Consider the following 16807-nt stretch of genomic DNA (forward strand, 5'->3'; position numbering starts at 1 on the left):
AGAGCAATGTTTCTTTATATAGAGCAAGAGAAGAGAGAGAGTAATTAGCAAATTAAAGATAGTGAATGATAGAGAGGAAAGTATTAGAGTCTTGGGTTGCTTACACATCTAAAACTTAGAGTTGACCTCCAATATTAATAAACAAATAACAACCATTTCAATTTTCTAAGCAAAAATTATATATTTCAATTTCAAAGCTCTTATTCTCTCTCTCTCTCTCTCCAAATTTTCCATGCACATATCTTCTTTTAAATAATTTAATATGGCCATTATATATCTTCCTCTCTCAATTTTAACATATTTTTATTTCTATTTTCAACTTAACAGAGATTGTTTGTGTGTGAATTCTTTTATATATATATATTGATTTGTTTGGTTTTTATTTAGTTTAATAATTGATAGTATAGAAGTTGAGCCTAAAGTTCATAATTTATAGAGTAAAGTTAGATATATATATATATGCTTACGTTAATTATGTGTGAATAGAAGTTTGAGGAATAGATATAATTAATTGTGAGGTGCGGAATGATATTATAGAAAATAAAAGTTGAAGGCAGAAAGTGATATGGACAAAACGAGAAATCAACGCCGCAACCATTTCATGCCTTGGGATACTACTAATTATTACCTTATTTTATACTCACTTCTTTCCTTCTCTCTCTCTCTCTCAAGGGAAACCCTTTCTTCATGTTGGACTAATTAATTAGGGTTTTTTTGTTTTCTATGGAGGCATCTCTTTGTTAACTACTAGGGTACTGATATGGGGTTTCTGCAGCTGATCGAAAACTCAAAAACTATACTTAATTATTAAGTTTATAACATCCACTAAAATGTAAAATACTAGAACCATCATGCATCTCCTACGTACTCCTACATGTTATAATTTATATGTTGTTGAACCCTACAAGAGAAAATGGTTTTGTTGTTCCTTCAAACTCAATCTAAACTACGTTTAGTATCTTTTTCAAAAAGAAAAAAAGAAAAAATCTAGATTAAACTAGGTTTAGTATTACTCGTGGGTAAACAAAATTATTAAAATATAGCCTTAAAAATTCAAACTATAAAGTAAACTTTTAAATAATTTTGTCAACCAACACAACTTTGATCATAACTAAACTCAATTTATTAAAATATATAACTTCTAATTAACTAAGAGGTAAGTCTCCACACACACATGCATAATGATATGCAAACACAACATATTAATAGATGCATCATAGAATAAAAATTCACAGCACTAATATTCTACTACGCTAGATCTAACCGAAGTAATAAACTTTGTTATATTTACCCTTTCAAAAATTTATTGCTATATTATTAATTATTAGATCCAAACTAAACAAATGCCTTACAATCTGAAAAACACACACCCATCAAGATAGATTGCCTTAAATTTAACAATCACATCCAATTTTATATATAGGAAAAATAAAGCAGAAGGTTATCCAATTCACTTGATTTCAAATATATATTTGTTTATTCATTTATTTTAGTCATATTGGTAGCACTAACCCATTTATGTTGATTTTTGTTTTTTTTTTTTTCAGTTCAACAATGAGAGATTTGAAATTTTTAATAAACTAAGTTATATTTGAATTGGCCTATTTGTACTTTTGATTTGCCTTAAGAATAAAGAAGACTTAATAAAACTATATATATTGGATAAAATAAAGGTCAAATTATAGGGGTGACGATTCAAAACTCCTATGAACAATTATATCAGTTGAAATTCCTAAAGTTTTATGAATGAGTTAGTGTAATAAATTTGGTTAATTAATTAGAACGTAGTTTTTAAATGGCTATTTCAACTTTTAAACATGCGTCCAAATGTATGGAATCAAATAGATATTGATAATTTTTTGTATTAATTCTCTAGTTAATTTTTAGGAAAAATCACTTTTTCAGTCAATAATAAGCTTCTTGTCCTGTTTTTATTTAGTTTATAGATTTAAAGGGGTTTTAATATAGCTCTTAAATTTTGAGTTAATCGATTTCGATTAGTATTCTACCGCTGACGTCTAAATTTTGTTTTAGATTTCGATTAGTATTCTACTGCTGACGTCTAAATTTTGTTTTAAATTGGACTTTAAATTTTAATATTATTTATATTTTTAATCTCAAATTTTTACTAAACGAATAAAAATTAATTAAATTAAAAAATTTATTTCATAATTACTTTAAATTAATTAATAAATATTGAGATCAATATTTTGTAAATGAGTATTCAATGAAAAACTGAAATAAAATAAAGTAAAATATTTAATTTAATTATAAGAATTCAATTTTAAAGAAAAATGGTAAACTAAATTAAAATTAAAATCATAACTTAAAAAAGATTAAATAGAAATTAAAGTTATTTTCATTTTTATGATTTCATCCACACCTCTGTTTCTCTCTACTTATTTCAAAAGGGGTTCAGGTAATGATTATTTCGTCCTTTGTTGACAGTTTAAGGGCAAATTTATTTCTTTGTTCTTTTAAAAGGGTTATTTTCCCTCCTTTTTATCATTTAATTGATTATAGATTCGTATTTATTATGGGTAGAATGTGATTTTATATTTTATAAATATTTTAAAACATTTTCCTCGGTATAAAATGTCAATAAATCTTTTTGAATAAATCATAAATAGTTACCGTCATTTTTCAAATGAATGATAATTGAATATATGACTAATTAAATATGGCATGTATCCTAAATTAAATAAATTGACTAATCTTGATATGATGTGAGCATCATCACCATTGAACAAAACTAAATATTTAGGTTCAAATAAATATTATTATTTGGCTAGAGTTCAATTGAGTACAAGAATAGGAATAACAGTGAAAATGGCAAAATATTAAATAACAAACTGAAAAATAGTAAATCCCTTGAGTATTAAGACTTGTAGCAAAACCATTGATTACAGATTTTTTTTTTACCTTTTTCTTTATCCGGTTATGCCCATTTATATAAGACAATTCATTTCTTATCGATACATGTTAGGCATCTATTCAGTGCTTGTCTTCAATGAATAACCGTAGCCTTTATGGATGAAGAGGAAGGTTTGAATAGAGATCAAGAAGTTGTGTTTGAACAAGAAGAAGAGATCTTGGAACCTGATGATGGGAAGAAACTTTCTTGCATTCTCCAAAGATTCATAATACCACCTAGAGGAGATACATATCACCAACAAAGGCATAGCTTATTCAAAACCAAATGCACAATTTAAAATAAAGTTTATAATGTGATAATTGATAGTGACAGCAGTGAAAATTTTGTAGCCTAGAAACTGATTTTTGCATTAAACCTTAAAATGAAACCTCACCTAATCCTTATAAAATTGGCCAGACCAAGAAGGGAGATGGCACACAAGTGAATGAAATTTTCTTGGTTCCATTATCAATTGGAGGAAGCTACAAAGATTAAATTGTCTGTGATGTACTTGATATGGATGTCTGTCACATTTACTTGAAATGCCTTGACAATATGACACTCAATCAATACACAAAGGAAGAGAGAACACAAATGAGTTCTAGTAGATGAACAAGAAAATAATTTTGCTTTCAGTCAGTAAGAAGAATGAGAACGACTTTACGGCAAAGCACTCCAGCAACCATCTTTTTATCACTATAAGTGGAAAACAATTTGATGAAGAGAAAGAAATTGATATCTTGGGTCTTTTAATTGCAGGTCATGTTCAAGATGACTCATCTGAAAATATTCCTCAAAAAATTCAAGATTTATTGGAGCAATATCCTAGTATCAAAGATGAACCTTCAAAGTTTCTTCCATTACGGGACATACAACACAATATTGATCTCTTGTCAGGAGCCTCCCTGTCTCATCTTCCTCATTATAGAATGAGTCCAAAAGACTATGTCATTTTACACCAACAAATTGAAGAGCTTCTAAAAGAAGGCCACTTATAGCCAAGTATGAGTCCTTGTGCAACCTCAACATTGTTGAATCCGAAGAAGGATGGAAACTAGAGAATGTGTGTTGATAGCAGAGTCATTAACCGAATAACAGTCAAATATCACTTTCATATCTCACGAATCAGTGACCTATTGGATCAATTGGGAGGGGCCCTTATTTTTTCAAAAATGGATTTGAAAAGTGGCTACCACCAAATCCACTACCTTCAAGACAAACGAAGGGTTGTTTGAATGGCTAATGATGCCTTTTGGCCTGTCTAATGCTTCACGCACATTTATGCTCTTAATGCACTAAGTACTTCACTCTTTCTTAAACAATTTTTTTGTTGTTTATTTTGATATATAACATAAATGAGGAAGATCACTATCAACACTTAAAGCTAATATTCAAGGTTTTGGAGGAGAACGAGTTATACATCAATATGAAGAAAAGCACTTTTTTTACTAAATCATTCTTAGGCTTCGTCATTAACAAAAATAAAGTATGAATGGATGAAGCAAAAGGAAGTTATTGATAATTGACCAATTTCGAAAACAATAAAAGAAGTGCAAGCTTTCATGGGGTTAGCATCTTTTTATAGAAAATTCATAAAAAATTTCAGTTCATTAAAAATACCTATAGCAGATATCTTGAAAGAAAGTTTCTCTTAGGGAAAAGCTCAATAAGACAATTTCAATATGATTAAATAGAAACTCAACAGTTATCCAATTTTGAAACTTTCTGAGTTTAATAATCCCTTTGAAGTTTTTGTAGATGCACGTGGAATCAGGATTGAAATCGCTTTATCTTTAAAGAGGCCACTTTGAGGAGCTCTTTAGTGAAAAGATTAGCACTTCAAGACAATCATGAAGAACAAAATTATATGCTCTTAGTGAGGACTTTGAAGCAGGGGGAACACTACCTATTGTCTACAAAATTTGTCTTATTCACAGATCATCTTTCTCTAAAGTACTTACAAGCTCAAAAAAATATTAGACGAATGCACACCTGTTGGATATCATATATTAAACTCTTTGAATTTTCCATCAATCACCAAACCATGAAAGAAAATAAGGTAGTTGATGCTCAGAGTAGAAAAAACACCTCCGACGGAGATCATTGCATTTGATCATCTCTCATAATTGTATGAAGATGATGAAGATTTTGAAAAAATATGGTGTAATTGCATTGACCATCTTTACATGAAATATTTTCATATTATCGAAGGATTACTCTTCAAAAGTGATCAATTACGTATCCCTCATACATCACTAAGGGAAGTTATAATCAAAGAAGCTCATGCTAGAGGTTTAGTTGACCACTTTGGACTGAATAAAACCTTCCATTTAATCAGCAAAAGATTTTTCAGGTTGCGAGCAAGAAAAAATACTAATAACTTTGTGAAGAGATGTGTCGTATGCCAAAGAGCTAAAGGAACAACAACTAACGATGGCCTATATTCCTCTCTTTCGATTCTTATTAATATTTGGGAGGACCTTTCAATTGATTTTGTGGTTGGCATGCCAAAGCCACAAATGGGGTGTTTGAGGGCAAGGAGTGACTTAAAATATTATGGGTATTATAATAGTTTAGAGATTATAATGACTTATAATAGTCTAGATATTATAATAGTTTGTGAATTACAATAGTCTGTGTTTGGAGTGCAGTTATTATAGGTTGTGTTTGGAGTAAATATTATTATAATTTGAGTTACTATAAGCTATAATATGGGTTTTCACCACTCCTTTTCTTTTCTACATATATACTATACATGAAATACACATCTTTTTTCAATTGATTTTATTTAATCTTACTAATTATGATATTCATTTAATAAATTTAGCTTCAAACTTCATTTTTCACTACTTTTTTTAAAATTCATATTTTTCTTGTTAATTAGAATGTTTAATTCATAAATTTAGCTAGAATCTTAGCCACTCATTTTTTCTTAATACACATTTTTTTCTTAATTTTAATTCACTAAATGTTGTTAATTTTGATCTACATTTAATAAACTTTAACTTTAACTTGAATCTTGGTTTTTCAATACTATGTTTTTCCATAAACATATATGTGGTACATGAAAATTAAATATTTTTTAAACTAATATTATTAAATCTTCTTAATTAGGATTTTCATTTGTTTAATCTATAGTTATCAAATTGAAATTAAATTTTGGATCTTTAACTAAGATAATTAAAATGGTATATCATTTTATAAGATTTATCCAATTTTTCTAGGTTTTTCATAAATATCTTAAATTGACTAATATTTTACATAAATATAGGCCGAGATGACCAATTTACTAATCTTTATTATTAACAATATATTAAAAATAGAAAAAGAAAAAATGAAAGTGAATCATGATTAATATTTGCATTTATTAGATATTCTATGTAAATATGGTAAGAGATTAATTTTATATACTAATATTATAATAAATAAAAATTTCATTAATTATTTTTATTTTGGTGATTTTGTTCAAAAAGTCTTCCCTCTCGATTTCTCTCACTTTTTAATTTCTCTCTCCATCAATTCTTTCTTTCACTTTGCATTGTTTTTCATATATTTTACCTAATTATAGTATATATTAAATAATACGATGTATATTTTATGAATGAAATGTTCTTATATCAATTTGTTTATAGAAGGTGGACCGACAAGGAGAGAAATTAGGAACATGGGTTATGGTTTAGAAAATTGAAAAAAAGGAAGTAAAAGCTTACTTATTCAAATATGTTGAATATTGATTCCATTTTCTTCACAAAAGACATCGAATAATAGAAGATTGGTGGGAAATATAAGCGGTAAAGAAGAACGTTGATGGTCGACTGGTACAATGATTTTTTGTAAAAATTTGACAAAAATTTAATGTTAGTAAGAATTTATATTTTGTATTCGAAATACATTAAGGTATATTTAGTATATTCAAGATAACATCATTTATGTATTGTTGAATATATGAAGTAATATATATGTAACAAATCAAAGAAAATATATGTATTATGCAGTAGTACATATGTAAGAATTAAAAAAAAAATTGATCGGATACATAATCTATGTATACAGTGATATATAAATGCAGTAAGAAAAAATCACAAAACATGAAAAAAAAAATTATATATACAGTAGTATATATGTAACAAATCACAAAATATAAATGAATTATTCAGTAACATATATGTAAGAAACAAAAAAAATACATATATAATCTGTGTATATATTGGTATATATACGCAATAAGAAAAATCCATAGAACATGAAAAAGAATGTGTATGTATTATTGAATATATACGGTAGTACATAGGTGACAAATCACAAAACATAAATTTATTATTTAGTGGTATATCATAGTATATACGAATGACGAAACATTTAATAAAAATTTTATATCGAACATGAGAGGAAAATAAACTGAATATTAAAAAATTAAACAAAATAAAGAAAACATGATCGGAATATATGCTACGAAACGAAATGACAAATCTTTTAAGAAAAAAATATATGTTACAAAACGAAAGAAGAAAGAATACACAAAACAAAAAATGAAAAAAAAAGTTAATTGTATATTCTATAGCAAATCAAAAGAAAAGAAGAAAGCAATTTTTTGAAATACAAATTAGAAAAGAAAGTCAACGTTGAAATTGATGGAAGAAAATAACGAAATTGAAAAAGAGAACGAAATCGTTGAAAGTGTCGGAATAAATTTCACAAGTTGAATACATGGTGACGAAACTAATGATATGCCATTATATTTAATTATTAAATTATTTCATACTAAAAAAGATTTCATTTTGTATTAAATTAATAAACTATTTCCATTCATTTTCATAATAAAATTATACAATAATTAATATAGTTATCGTTTAAATAATAAAAGGATATAATATAATTAATAAAAGAATATAAATATAATTTAAAAAATTATATAGATAAAGTTATAACGGTCCTAAAAATATTAAATTTAAATTTAAGACATTTGATTTAAGTCTTTTATCTAAATATTTTAATTTAAAATCTTTTATCTAAATCTTTTATACACCCTTGATTGGAGGAAAGGATGGGTTTTTGTAGCATTTGTGTTTGTTGTCCTGCTAGGCTGTGAAGCCTAATGTTATCATATAGGCTTCCATCACTAATTACTAATATAACAACAAAAAAGACGAACAAAATGAAAATTGAATCAGCAAAAATACCTTTCATACAAGAGAAAACAAGCTCTATCCGATGGAAATAACACCTCATGTGAAAGAACTCTAGAGAGCCTAAACGACACTCAAACTAAACACTGTATTTTCAGATGTTTCAAGACAACAATAGGAAAACATGCATAAATAGATCTGAATCACTAAATTTACCCCAACGTGACAAATTAACATTTGGAGTTTAGTGCTGATATGACATGGTTTAGAAACATGAGGTTCTCTATTGCAAGTTAATAGTCCATATGTTGGTGCCTCATGATTCATACTAATATGCGTTATAAACAACTAAAAATCTCATGCATATATATTTGTCAGTTGAAGAAAAAAGACCAACTACTACTTTGTATGTATATTTATTTGTTATTTAGAAATAAACCAAGATAGAAAACAAAAGAAAAAAAAAACAATTTTCAATATATTTGAAAAGAAGACGGGAAAAAAAACCAAAACTAACAAGCAACCAAATCGAACATGAACATATATCCATTGGCTCTGACATTAATATCTCTTAACCCATACCAAGGAAATTCATAAAACATTTCTCCTATTCTTCCACTATAATGAGCAATAAAAATTCATACAGAATAACTTTGTAAAATGTGATATCTGATAATACACCCCTATAATGTAGCTTTACATGAGATAATAAACAGACTGAGGTCAAGACACTCTGTTTCATATATATCTATATGCGAATAGTTATTGCTCAATGTCAACCTTACAAAATCAATAATCCATAATACTCATGTTCTATGTAAAGAAAAAATTATCATTCCATTTATTCGAGAGTTCAACAACATAGAGTAAGAAGATTCAAACATCTGACTTGTTGATAGAGGACATACACCTTAATAAGATGTTCGTTGTATTATGTATGATATGAAATGAATCAAAATGATAAAAAAAGTTTAGTACTAAATTTATTTGTTCTCTTTCACAGGTCACAAAAAGGTTAATGTAGGTCGTCATTCCTTCTAATTTTTTGTTCGACTATCTCAACCAGAAAGCTACCTAATTCACCCGAGCTTGCTGAACAGCTCCTAGAAGAAGAAACGCCCTAACATAATTTGATAACAACATAATGAAACCTATGCATTACGCCTTCTAAAAGTATTTATTAAGACATAAATATGAAAAAACGAGTGCTAAATGCCCCAAGCTTAAACTTCTCTTTTCCAATCACTTCCCACATTCCAATCACCATTATACTAGACTGACCGGAGAAAAACAAAATGAAACCATTGCCGTCAAATTGAAGCCAGAACCCAGAATCACACCCTAAACCCAAAATTCAACAGTCTATATAGTCCAAGTCAAGATTAAAAAAACGCACACAATAAGTGTTTCTTCAAGAGCATAATCGATTTAAAAGAAAGAAAAACTGCATGGAGAGATGAGAAAGAAACCAAACAAACAATAAACAAAAGGAAAAGGCAAGAAGAGAATTGCCGTGTTGAAGAAGATATGGCCACTGAAGAGAGCAATATAGAGAAGAAGGTAAGCATAAGTGAGCACCTCCTTTTGAAAAAACCTTCCGCTCGGACAACCACCATTGCCCATTTTCAATAGCAGGGTCTAAGAAAACGATTGTTCAAAAAAGAGACTATTTCTTCTCAAAGGACAATGACGATGAGAAAGACAGAGGATAGTGAGCTTGAAATTGCGGAGAGTTCTGTGGATTCTTCTTGACCTAAGTAGTTTCCGATGACTGACACTATTGGGGAAAATTGGGAGGAGATGAATGAGAGAAGTGGAAATGGAAAGCCAGAAGAGAAGCAAGAGGTGGAGTATGGCGTGGAGTTGGAGAGGAGTACAAGATGGAGTACGAAGGAAAGACGTGGAGCACGCATGGAGTTGGGAGGAGTGAAACATATTATAATAGCCTTAATCCCCAGATTAAGCAATTCTGAAGGCCAAACATAAAATGAATTATAATAGTCCACTCCACTCCCGGGTAATTCTTGGGCCAAACAGGCTCAAAGGGGTTTTGATGTTGACATGGTAGTAGTGGACCGATTCAGCAAGATGGCCCATTTCCTAGCTTGCAAAAAACTAATGATGTTTATATTGCTACTCTTTTTTTTAAGAGAAATTGTGAGAAACCATGAAATATTCCTTAGCCACTTTTGGAGAACACTTTGGAAGAAATTTGCACGTAAATTCAGCACTACCTCTCACCCTCAAATGGACAGCCAGACTGAAGTGACCAATAAGACCTTGGGAAACTTAATTCGATGCTTGAGTGGAACACACCCAAACAGTGGGACATGACTCTTGCGCAAGCAGAATTCGCCTTCAACAATACGAAGAACATAACCATTGGCAAATGTCTCTTCAATGTTGTCTATACTAAAGCCCCTAGGCTCACTTTTGACATAGCCAACCTACCTACGGGTGTGGATATACATAATGAAGCAGAAGAAATGGCAAACCGTGTACAAAAGCTTCATAAAGAAGTCTACAATCACTAAATAAAAAATACAGCATCTTATAAAGAAGATAAAGATAAAAAGAGAAGAAAAGTTCACTTCTAAGTGGGAGACTTGGTTATGGCACACTTGAGAAAAAGAAGATTCCCAACTGGGACCTACGGACAGCTAAAAGATAAAGAAGTTGGTCCTTGCAAAGTCCTAGTGATATGATCCTAATGCTTACAAGAAAGAACCGAAAGACCTAAATATCAACCCAGTTTTTAATGTGGCGGACTTAAAAAAATACCACGCACCAGACGAGTACCAGCTTGCTGATCCGGCTCGAGGTCGAGTCTAGTGTTAGGGGGTGGATTATGGTGTAAACAAAGCTATAGAATAAAAGACTGTTTAGTTAGTTTCAGTTAGTTACACAATAACTAACTTTTGTAATATCACCTCTCTATAAATAATGTCTTTCTCCCTCTTTAGAGAGGGAGATTCATATAAACAATTTCTTTTAGTAGCTAACACCAGAAACTTGATTGTCCTTTTTAGAGGATTTAAAACCAAGGCTGCTTCTAAACTTAAGCAAAGAAAAAAGCAAATCTCGAATCCAATATATTCTTTTTTGATATAAACAAGCGCTTTCATTGAGAAAGAAGGAAGAAATACATGGCATATAAAAAGGGGGCCAACTAAGAAAGTTATTGCCCAAAGAGTAATTACAAAAGATCTTTGATGTCAAAGCCTAAAATGAAACATGGAACATCACCAAGGACCAATCTTGTTCTCCATATAGAATTCGAACTTTCGTTAGAATTCATTCTTTGAAATTCATAAAGTGAATTATGGAAAACAAACTTTTAACGAAAGCTATAGCGTACCTTATTCTGCAGGCATAGAATTCTTGAAAGCCTCAGAGATACCGGCAGCAGCCTTCGAGAGGCAGCTTTCCATATCTGAAATTTTGCAGCTAACAACTGCTTTATATTGTGAGACAGAGTCAAGACATGAAAGTAGTTCACGAGCACACATATGAATTTCTTCTTCTCCTTGCTTTATTGCTTCCTGATGCGCCAATTTGGCATTCTTCACAGAACCAACAACAGATCACAATAAGAGAGGAGATTTTAGCATCAACTATAAATTAACTAAGCGAAACTGAGGTGGTAGAAAGTGTTGTAACAGTTAATATAGTTAAAGTGATTTCTCTCCTAGTTTAGGTGCAAGACAAGATACAATGATATGGTGCAATGCCTACAGAAATCTTCAAGAAAACTGACTTGGTTGTGTTAACAAAAGATTGATTACCAGTCCATCTAAAATTCTTCCAAAATCTAGAAAGAAATTTAAACTTCAAACATGCATTTGGTTTTTAGTTTTTAAATTGTACTTGGTTTTTACAATTTCTTAATCATAGTTTTCATGCTTTCAAGATAAACATTTGTACTCTTAGCCAAATGCCAAAAACAAAAATAACATTTTAGAAACTACTTTTTTCAGTTTTCAAAACTTGACTTGAATTTTTGAAAACACTCTTAAAAAGTAGACAACAAAATAAAAAATCGAATTGGTAGAATTGTGTTAAATTTAGTTCTCAAGGAGCAAAAACCAAATGGTTATCTAACTTCTAACGGAATTGAAGTTATCAATCAATCTTTATTCTCATTGCCTCTAAATATGAGAATAGAATTTTGTTTGGTCCCTTAAGTTTCAACAACTAACATTCTAGTCCCATCCCTCCAAGAAATTGTTCTAGAAGATCCTTGGACTGTTAGTTAACTAACTAAATGATGATTTGACAGTTAACTTGCTGACTAGATTTGTAGACATGATTTTCTCTTTTTTTTCCCTACCCTTGTTATTCCTTCTTTTCTCCTCTTCTAGTAAGTATGCCACTGCTAGCATTGGATTGATTTCAAAGAGGATAACATTTTATCTGGAAGGATAAGTATGAGATCATGGAGCCAATCAAAGGTCAATGTATCTCATCGGTACAAAAGGAGCAGCAGTGGCGAGCTCAAAATAATGGACGGATAACATTCCATATGAGTACTAGTTATTCTTATTCCTCAATCCTCTTCTTAAAACCTAAACTCAAAATCCTTCTCTCATTCACAACTTGCATTGACATAATACAAAAAGTCACACTTGACTTTCTCATTTATCGATATCACACTCAACTCTTAAATTTATCTCAACTCTATATGTCTCTCTCACACATGGATTCTTCACACTCATGTGCATGCATCCTTTCTTCACTCACTTGCACAAATGTTAGGCGTGCAATGTTCAGAGTTTTATATAACTTATTTTCTTATATGAAGTGTTGTTGGTTGAAAGCTTTGGGAGAAGAAAGAGTGAGAGGTTTGGGCAAAGACAATATATTTTTTTAATGAAGGAAGGTGAATGAATTTTTGCACTCAGATAAAAGGAGAGGGAGCAAATGAGGAAGAAGGGTAGGGAAAGAAAGAGATTTAAATGCCATGTAAGCTAAAAAAAATCCAACTCATTTGAAAAATTATATTACCTGCCAAATCATCATTCAAATATTCAACTAAGTTTAGTACCATTTCTTAAAGGCATAGACTAAAAATATCTGCAAGGGATCGAATAGAAACTTATTAATTTGAAATTCAAGGGCTAACAGTGTTATTTACCCACAGAAATAATAGTCCTCTACAAAGCCAACTGATCATCAGGGTTACCAAAAGAAAGGGGAAAAGGGAGGTCAACTCCCCCTCACCCAATAATAATAATAATAAATAAAGGGAATAATTGTGGTAAAGCACTAATACCTTCAAACTCTCCTCTGCTTCTCCTTCCACGAGATCTAAGTTATGAGCTTCTTGTTGAACATCCTCCACCATCTTCTTAGATTCCGTGGAGCATCTTAAAATATAATCTCTCATTTCATCTTTTAAGGAGATTAGTTGTGTTTCATGCTGGAAGAAAGAAACCATTTAAGCGGTCAGCAAAACATCTTGTACGAGTTAATTCCTACCAGCCAAGCAAACCCCTCATTTATTTTGTCATGTCCTTACTTCATTAACATGGGATTGAAGGGAAGCTATGTGGTCGCGTTTAGACTCAATTTTAGCAGTATTTTCACTTGATTGCTGCCTAAGAGAAATCAACTCTTCCAACTTCATCATAGAACTTCTCCTTATGTCCTCTGCAAAGGAATCAAGTGCAGGCTTAAGCGTTGTCTTATAGTCAATCCCCATCACATCAGCTGGTGTCGACCCCTTTGCATTCAGGACATACTGATGACAACTATCGAGCTTTAATCTAATAACAACAAATAGAAGTTGTATTAACAAAGTAAATATGCTGAGTTGGTAAGAAAAAGGTTCCCATTAGTATAAGGGGCTATTGAATTTTGTTATTGAATAACCCTTTATACTCATAGGTATCGTTTGAGATGAATAAGTACCATAAGATGTGAAATTCACAAAAATAAAATAAGAGGAGAAGAAATGCATTACTAACAACCAAATCAAGAAACTACAAAAACTACATTCTTGCAAAGCAATAACTATAATTCGAAAAAAATCAGATTAAGTAAATGTTGGATACAATACCTAAATTAACTTGATGAAAACATTTGAATCGTGAATGTAGAAAGATTCAACAAACTTCACAGTAGTTCAATTTTACCAATAGTTTGTTTAAAATTTTCAATTTATCAATATAAATGATAAGTATGATTTGGGATGACCAATATTTCTAGTATCTTTACAATGCTGGACCACATACTTTCCCCTGAATATGTAGAAGACTATGGAGGTGATATACCATAGCTATGAACATTAGATTTTAAAAATGTTCTCATAGTATAGTAGGCTGAAAACATTAAAAGGAAAGGTTGAAACTTGATGGCAGATACCCCAAATAAATCAATACATTTAAAACTTCTTCTCAATTGATAAGATTCTTGTCAAGAACGATTTCAAGAGAACGAACTAGAAGTAATGGAAATAAACTTAAACTTGGTTCTATAGGACGGAAGTATTAAGTTTGAGATATTTGAAAACAAGAACTAAATGATAATAACAACAAATAAAGAAAAGTGAAGGAGGAGCAACCTTCTCATCGCCTGGTTACATTCCATTGCAATGGCCTCAAGCTCCTTAAATTTATTTCCTAGAGTTGCATCAAGATCCCATGACTTCTCCTCCCACGAGTTCCTCGAGACTTCGGCATCACCAATGTCCCTCTCCACAGCCTGCAATTCTCTTCTCATCCTTTCCACATCTCTAGGATTAAACAATTGAGACTCCACCCTCTTCTTCAGTTCTTCATTCTCTTCACAAATCTTATTTCTCTCCTCCATTTTAACGTCCAACTCCTTTTCCTTTTCCTCCAAAAGTTTCTTCATTTCCTGCATCTTCTCACTGTAGCCCGCGATCATGGTATGGAACTTCTTCACATCCTCTTCAAGCAAACTCTGCTGCTTCTCAAGAACCTCCCTCTGCGAGGGATCTGACCGCAAGGCCTCGACCTTGGCTTCGAGCACCTTAACTTCCTCCTCCAGTTCCTTCAAGCTTTCACGTGAATCATCCCTCGTTTTCTTCAACCTCTCCATAAACTCCTGATCTAAAGCCTCAACCGAATCATCATCCCCACGCATATAATGCAAATAGCTATTCAACACATATATATTCACATCGTGACCCGTAAAAATGGGATTGGAATCATTTGCTAGGTTATAGTTATAAAGAGCAACCTGAACAAGCCAGTGAAGTAGGGCAAGAATTTGGTACCACTGATGAGGAGCAGGGGGATTCTTGAGGATGTTCTTGTTAATTTTGAAGGGATACCCAAGGGATTTGAGAAGGATGGGGAGATCATCCTCAAGCTTAGTGGGAGGATAATCGAGACATTGAAGAAGCAAATTAATCGTTTCAGTAAGATCTTTGAGGGAAGGGGGAGAGAAGGGTTTGAATGTTACGTTAAAGGAGTGAGAAAAGAGCTCCTTGAGAGAGGAGTTGATGGTGTTGACAGTGGAAATTTGAACGGCTCGTTCTTTGTACATGTCGATGGAAGCGGAGGAGGGACGAGACATTCCGATGGAAGAAGGGCGGCTACTGGCAAAGCTGACATCGGAATCGCGGCGGAATTGGGGAGTAGGGGGTGGCGGAGGATTGAAAGACGCCTTTGGACGGCGGCGGGCTGTACCCTTCATATTTGTCTCCGGCGGGTACTTCGTTTCGTTTTCAAAAATTTCAATTTGAGAGATGGTATTGGTAAAAGGACTAAAGGGAGGGAAATGTTATTGTTATGGAACTTGCCAATTGTTGAAATTACCAAACCGCCATCCCATTCCTCTATTTCATAATTTATAGTATAAATTACAAATTACAAATTACAAAAAAGAACTGGATCAACTTTGAAATAAATAACACACCATTATTACCTCTGATTGGACTCGCTTCAGAATCATCCATCAAATATCGCATCTGCCTTCCTTCCCCATATTTCTAATCTTCTCTTTGCATTACACACCATTGGATTCATCATATATACTTCCCCTCATTCATCAAATGCCTCTGCTAATTTCTTAGTTCTCATTTTCATTGCTTTTTGGTCCATCTGAAAGTGATTGGTTCTTTCACATTCTTATAAAGCATTTTTAGATTCTAAACATAAAGGTACAATCTTAAACATATATCAACTTATCTACGCTTCATAGTATAGTTTTTGTTTTTATTTTTTAAAGTTTCAAATATTTTATTTTTTTTACATTGGTTGCTCATCATTTTTTCTAGTACCATTTGTCATTAGTCTATTTTCTCTTGGGTTATTTATGTTTTCAACTAGTTGTTAAATTTAACTTCCATCTCAAAATCAATTGACAATAAGAAGAATCGTTCATCTATCTTATATGAAGTGTGGGTCTCCTTGGTTTTTCTAATATAGGAATCTCAACATCTCCAACATGTCCCCTCAAGATGGTATATGTCTGGGTTCACCTATTTTGAACCGTATACCCGTTTGGGCTTAATGGACTCTGATACCATGTTAAACGGTCAATTCATCCAAAAACTTAAGTTTTTAGATAAATTGGTGGTTTAATATAATATCAAAGCAAGTGGTCCAGGGAGGTCTTGTTTTTAAGCCTCATGCATTGTCGTTTTCTCTCCAATTAAAATTGATTTCCACTTGTTGGGTCTTTCAAATATTTCAAGCCAACAAGTGTAAAAAAGTGTTTGTGATATATAATTAAATTTGCCTTCAACCATGAGGTTAAGCTCGTGGGTGAATTTGCAATTCAATAAAAAAAATCTCGT

The 16807-nt window shown here is 31.5% G+C and overlaps 1 protein-coding gene across 2 annotated transcripts; it reads right to left on the minus strand.

Annotated features, from left to right (window-relative positions):
• Positions 1 to 8776: 8776 nt before the first annotated feature.
• Positions 8777 to 16074, minus strand: LOC101221570 (kinetochore protein NDC80 homolog). 2 transcript variants are annotated; one of them, XM_004149923.3, is made up of 5 exons: positions 14603 to 15829; positions 13559 to 13805; positions 13313 to 13459; positions 11399 to 11603; positions 8777 to 9160 (listed from the first exon to the last, which is right to left on the minus strand). In XM_004149923.3, the coding sequence occupies exons 1-4, from the start codon at positions 15700 to 15702 to the stop codon at positions 11400 to 11402; spliced, it is 1698 nt and encodes a 565-aa protein (XP_004149971.2). In that variant the 5' UTR covers positions 15703 to 15829; the 3' UTR covers positions 8777 to 9160; position 11399. The 2 variants fall into 2 exon arrangements, with proteins under 2 accessions (XP_004149971.2, XP_031739032.1); XM_031883172.1 differs by lacking the exon at positions 8777 to 9160 and adding an exon at positions 15934 to 16074 and having other exon boundaries at positions 11122 to 11603; positions 14603 to 15113.
• Between the last annotated feature and the right edge of the window lie 733 nt (positions 16075 to 16807).

Source organism: Cucumis sativus, chromosome 3, assembly GCF_000004075.3.
Source record: "Cucumis sativus cultivar 9930 chromosome 3, Cucumber_9930_V3, whole genome shotgun sequence".
Taxonomy (NCBI): Eukaryota; Viridiplantae; Streptophyta; class Magnoliopsida; order Cucurbitales; family Cucurbitaceae; genus Cucumis; species Cucumis sativus.

Bases quoted from the DNA above. Each gene is read 5' to 3' on its own strand.
- LOC101221570 (XM_004149923.3), bottom strand. From the start codon at position 15,702: ATGAAGGGTACAGCCCGCCGCCGTCCAAAGGCGTCTTTCAATCCTCCG. The intron at 13,460-13,558 runs GTAAGGACATGA...TCTTTCTTCCAG, and splicing joins TTCAATCCCATGTTAATGAA to CATGAAACACAACTAATCTC. The intron at 11,604-13,312 runs GTATTAGTGCTT...GGTTCTGTGAAG, and splicing joins AAGCAGAGGAGAGTTTGAAG to AATGCCAAATTGGCGCATCA.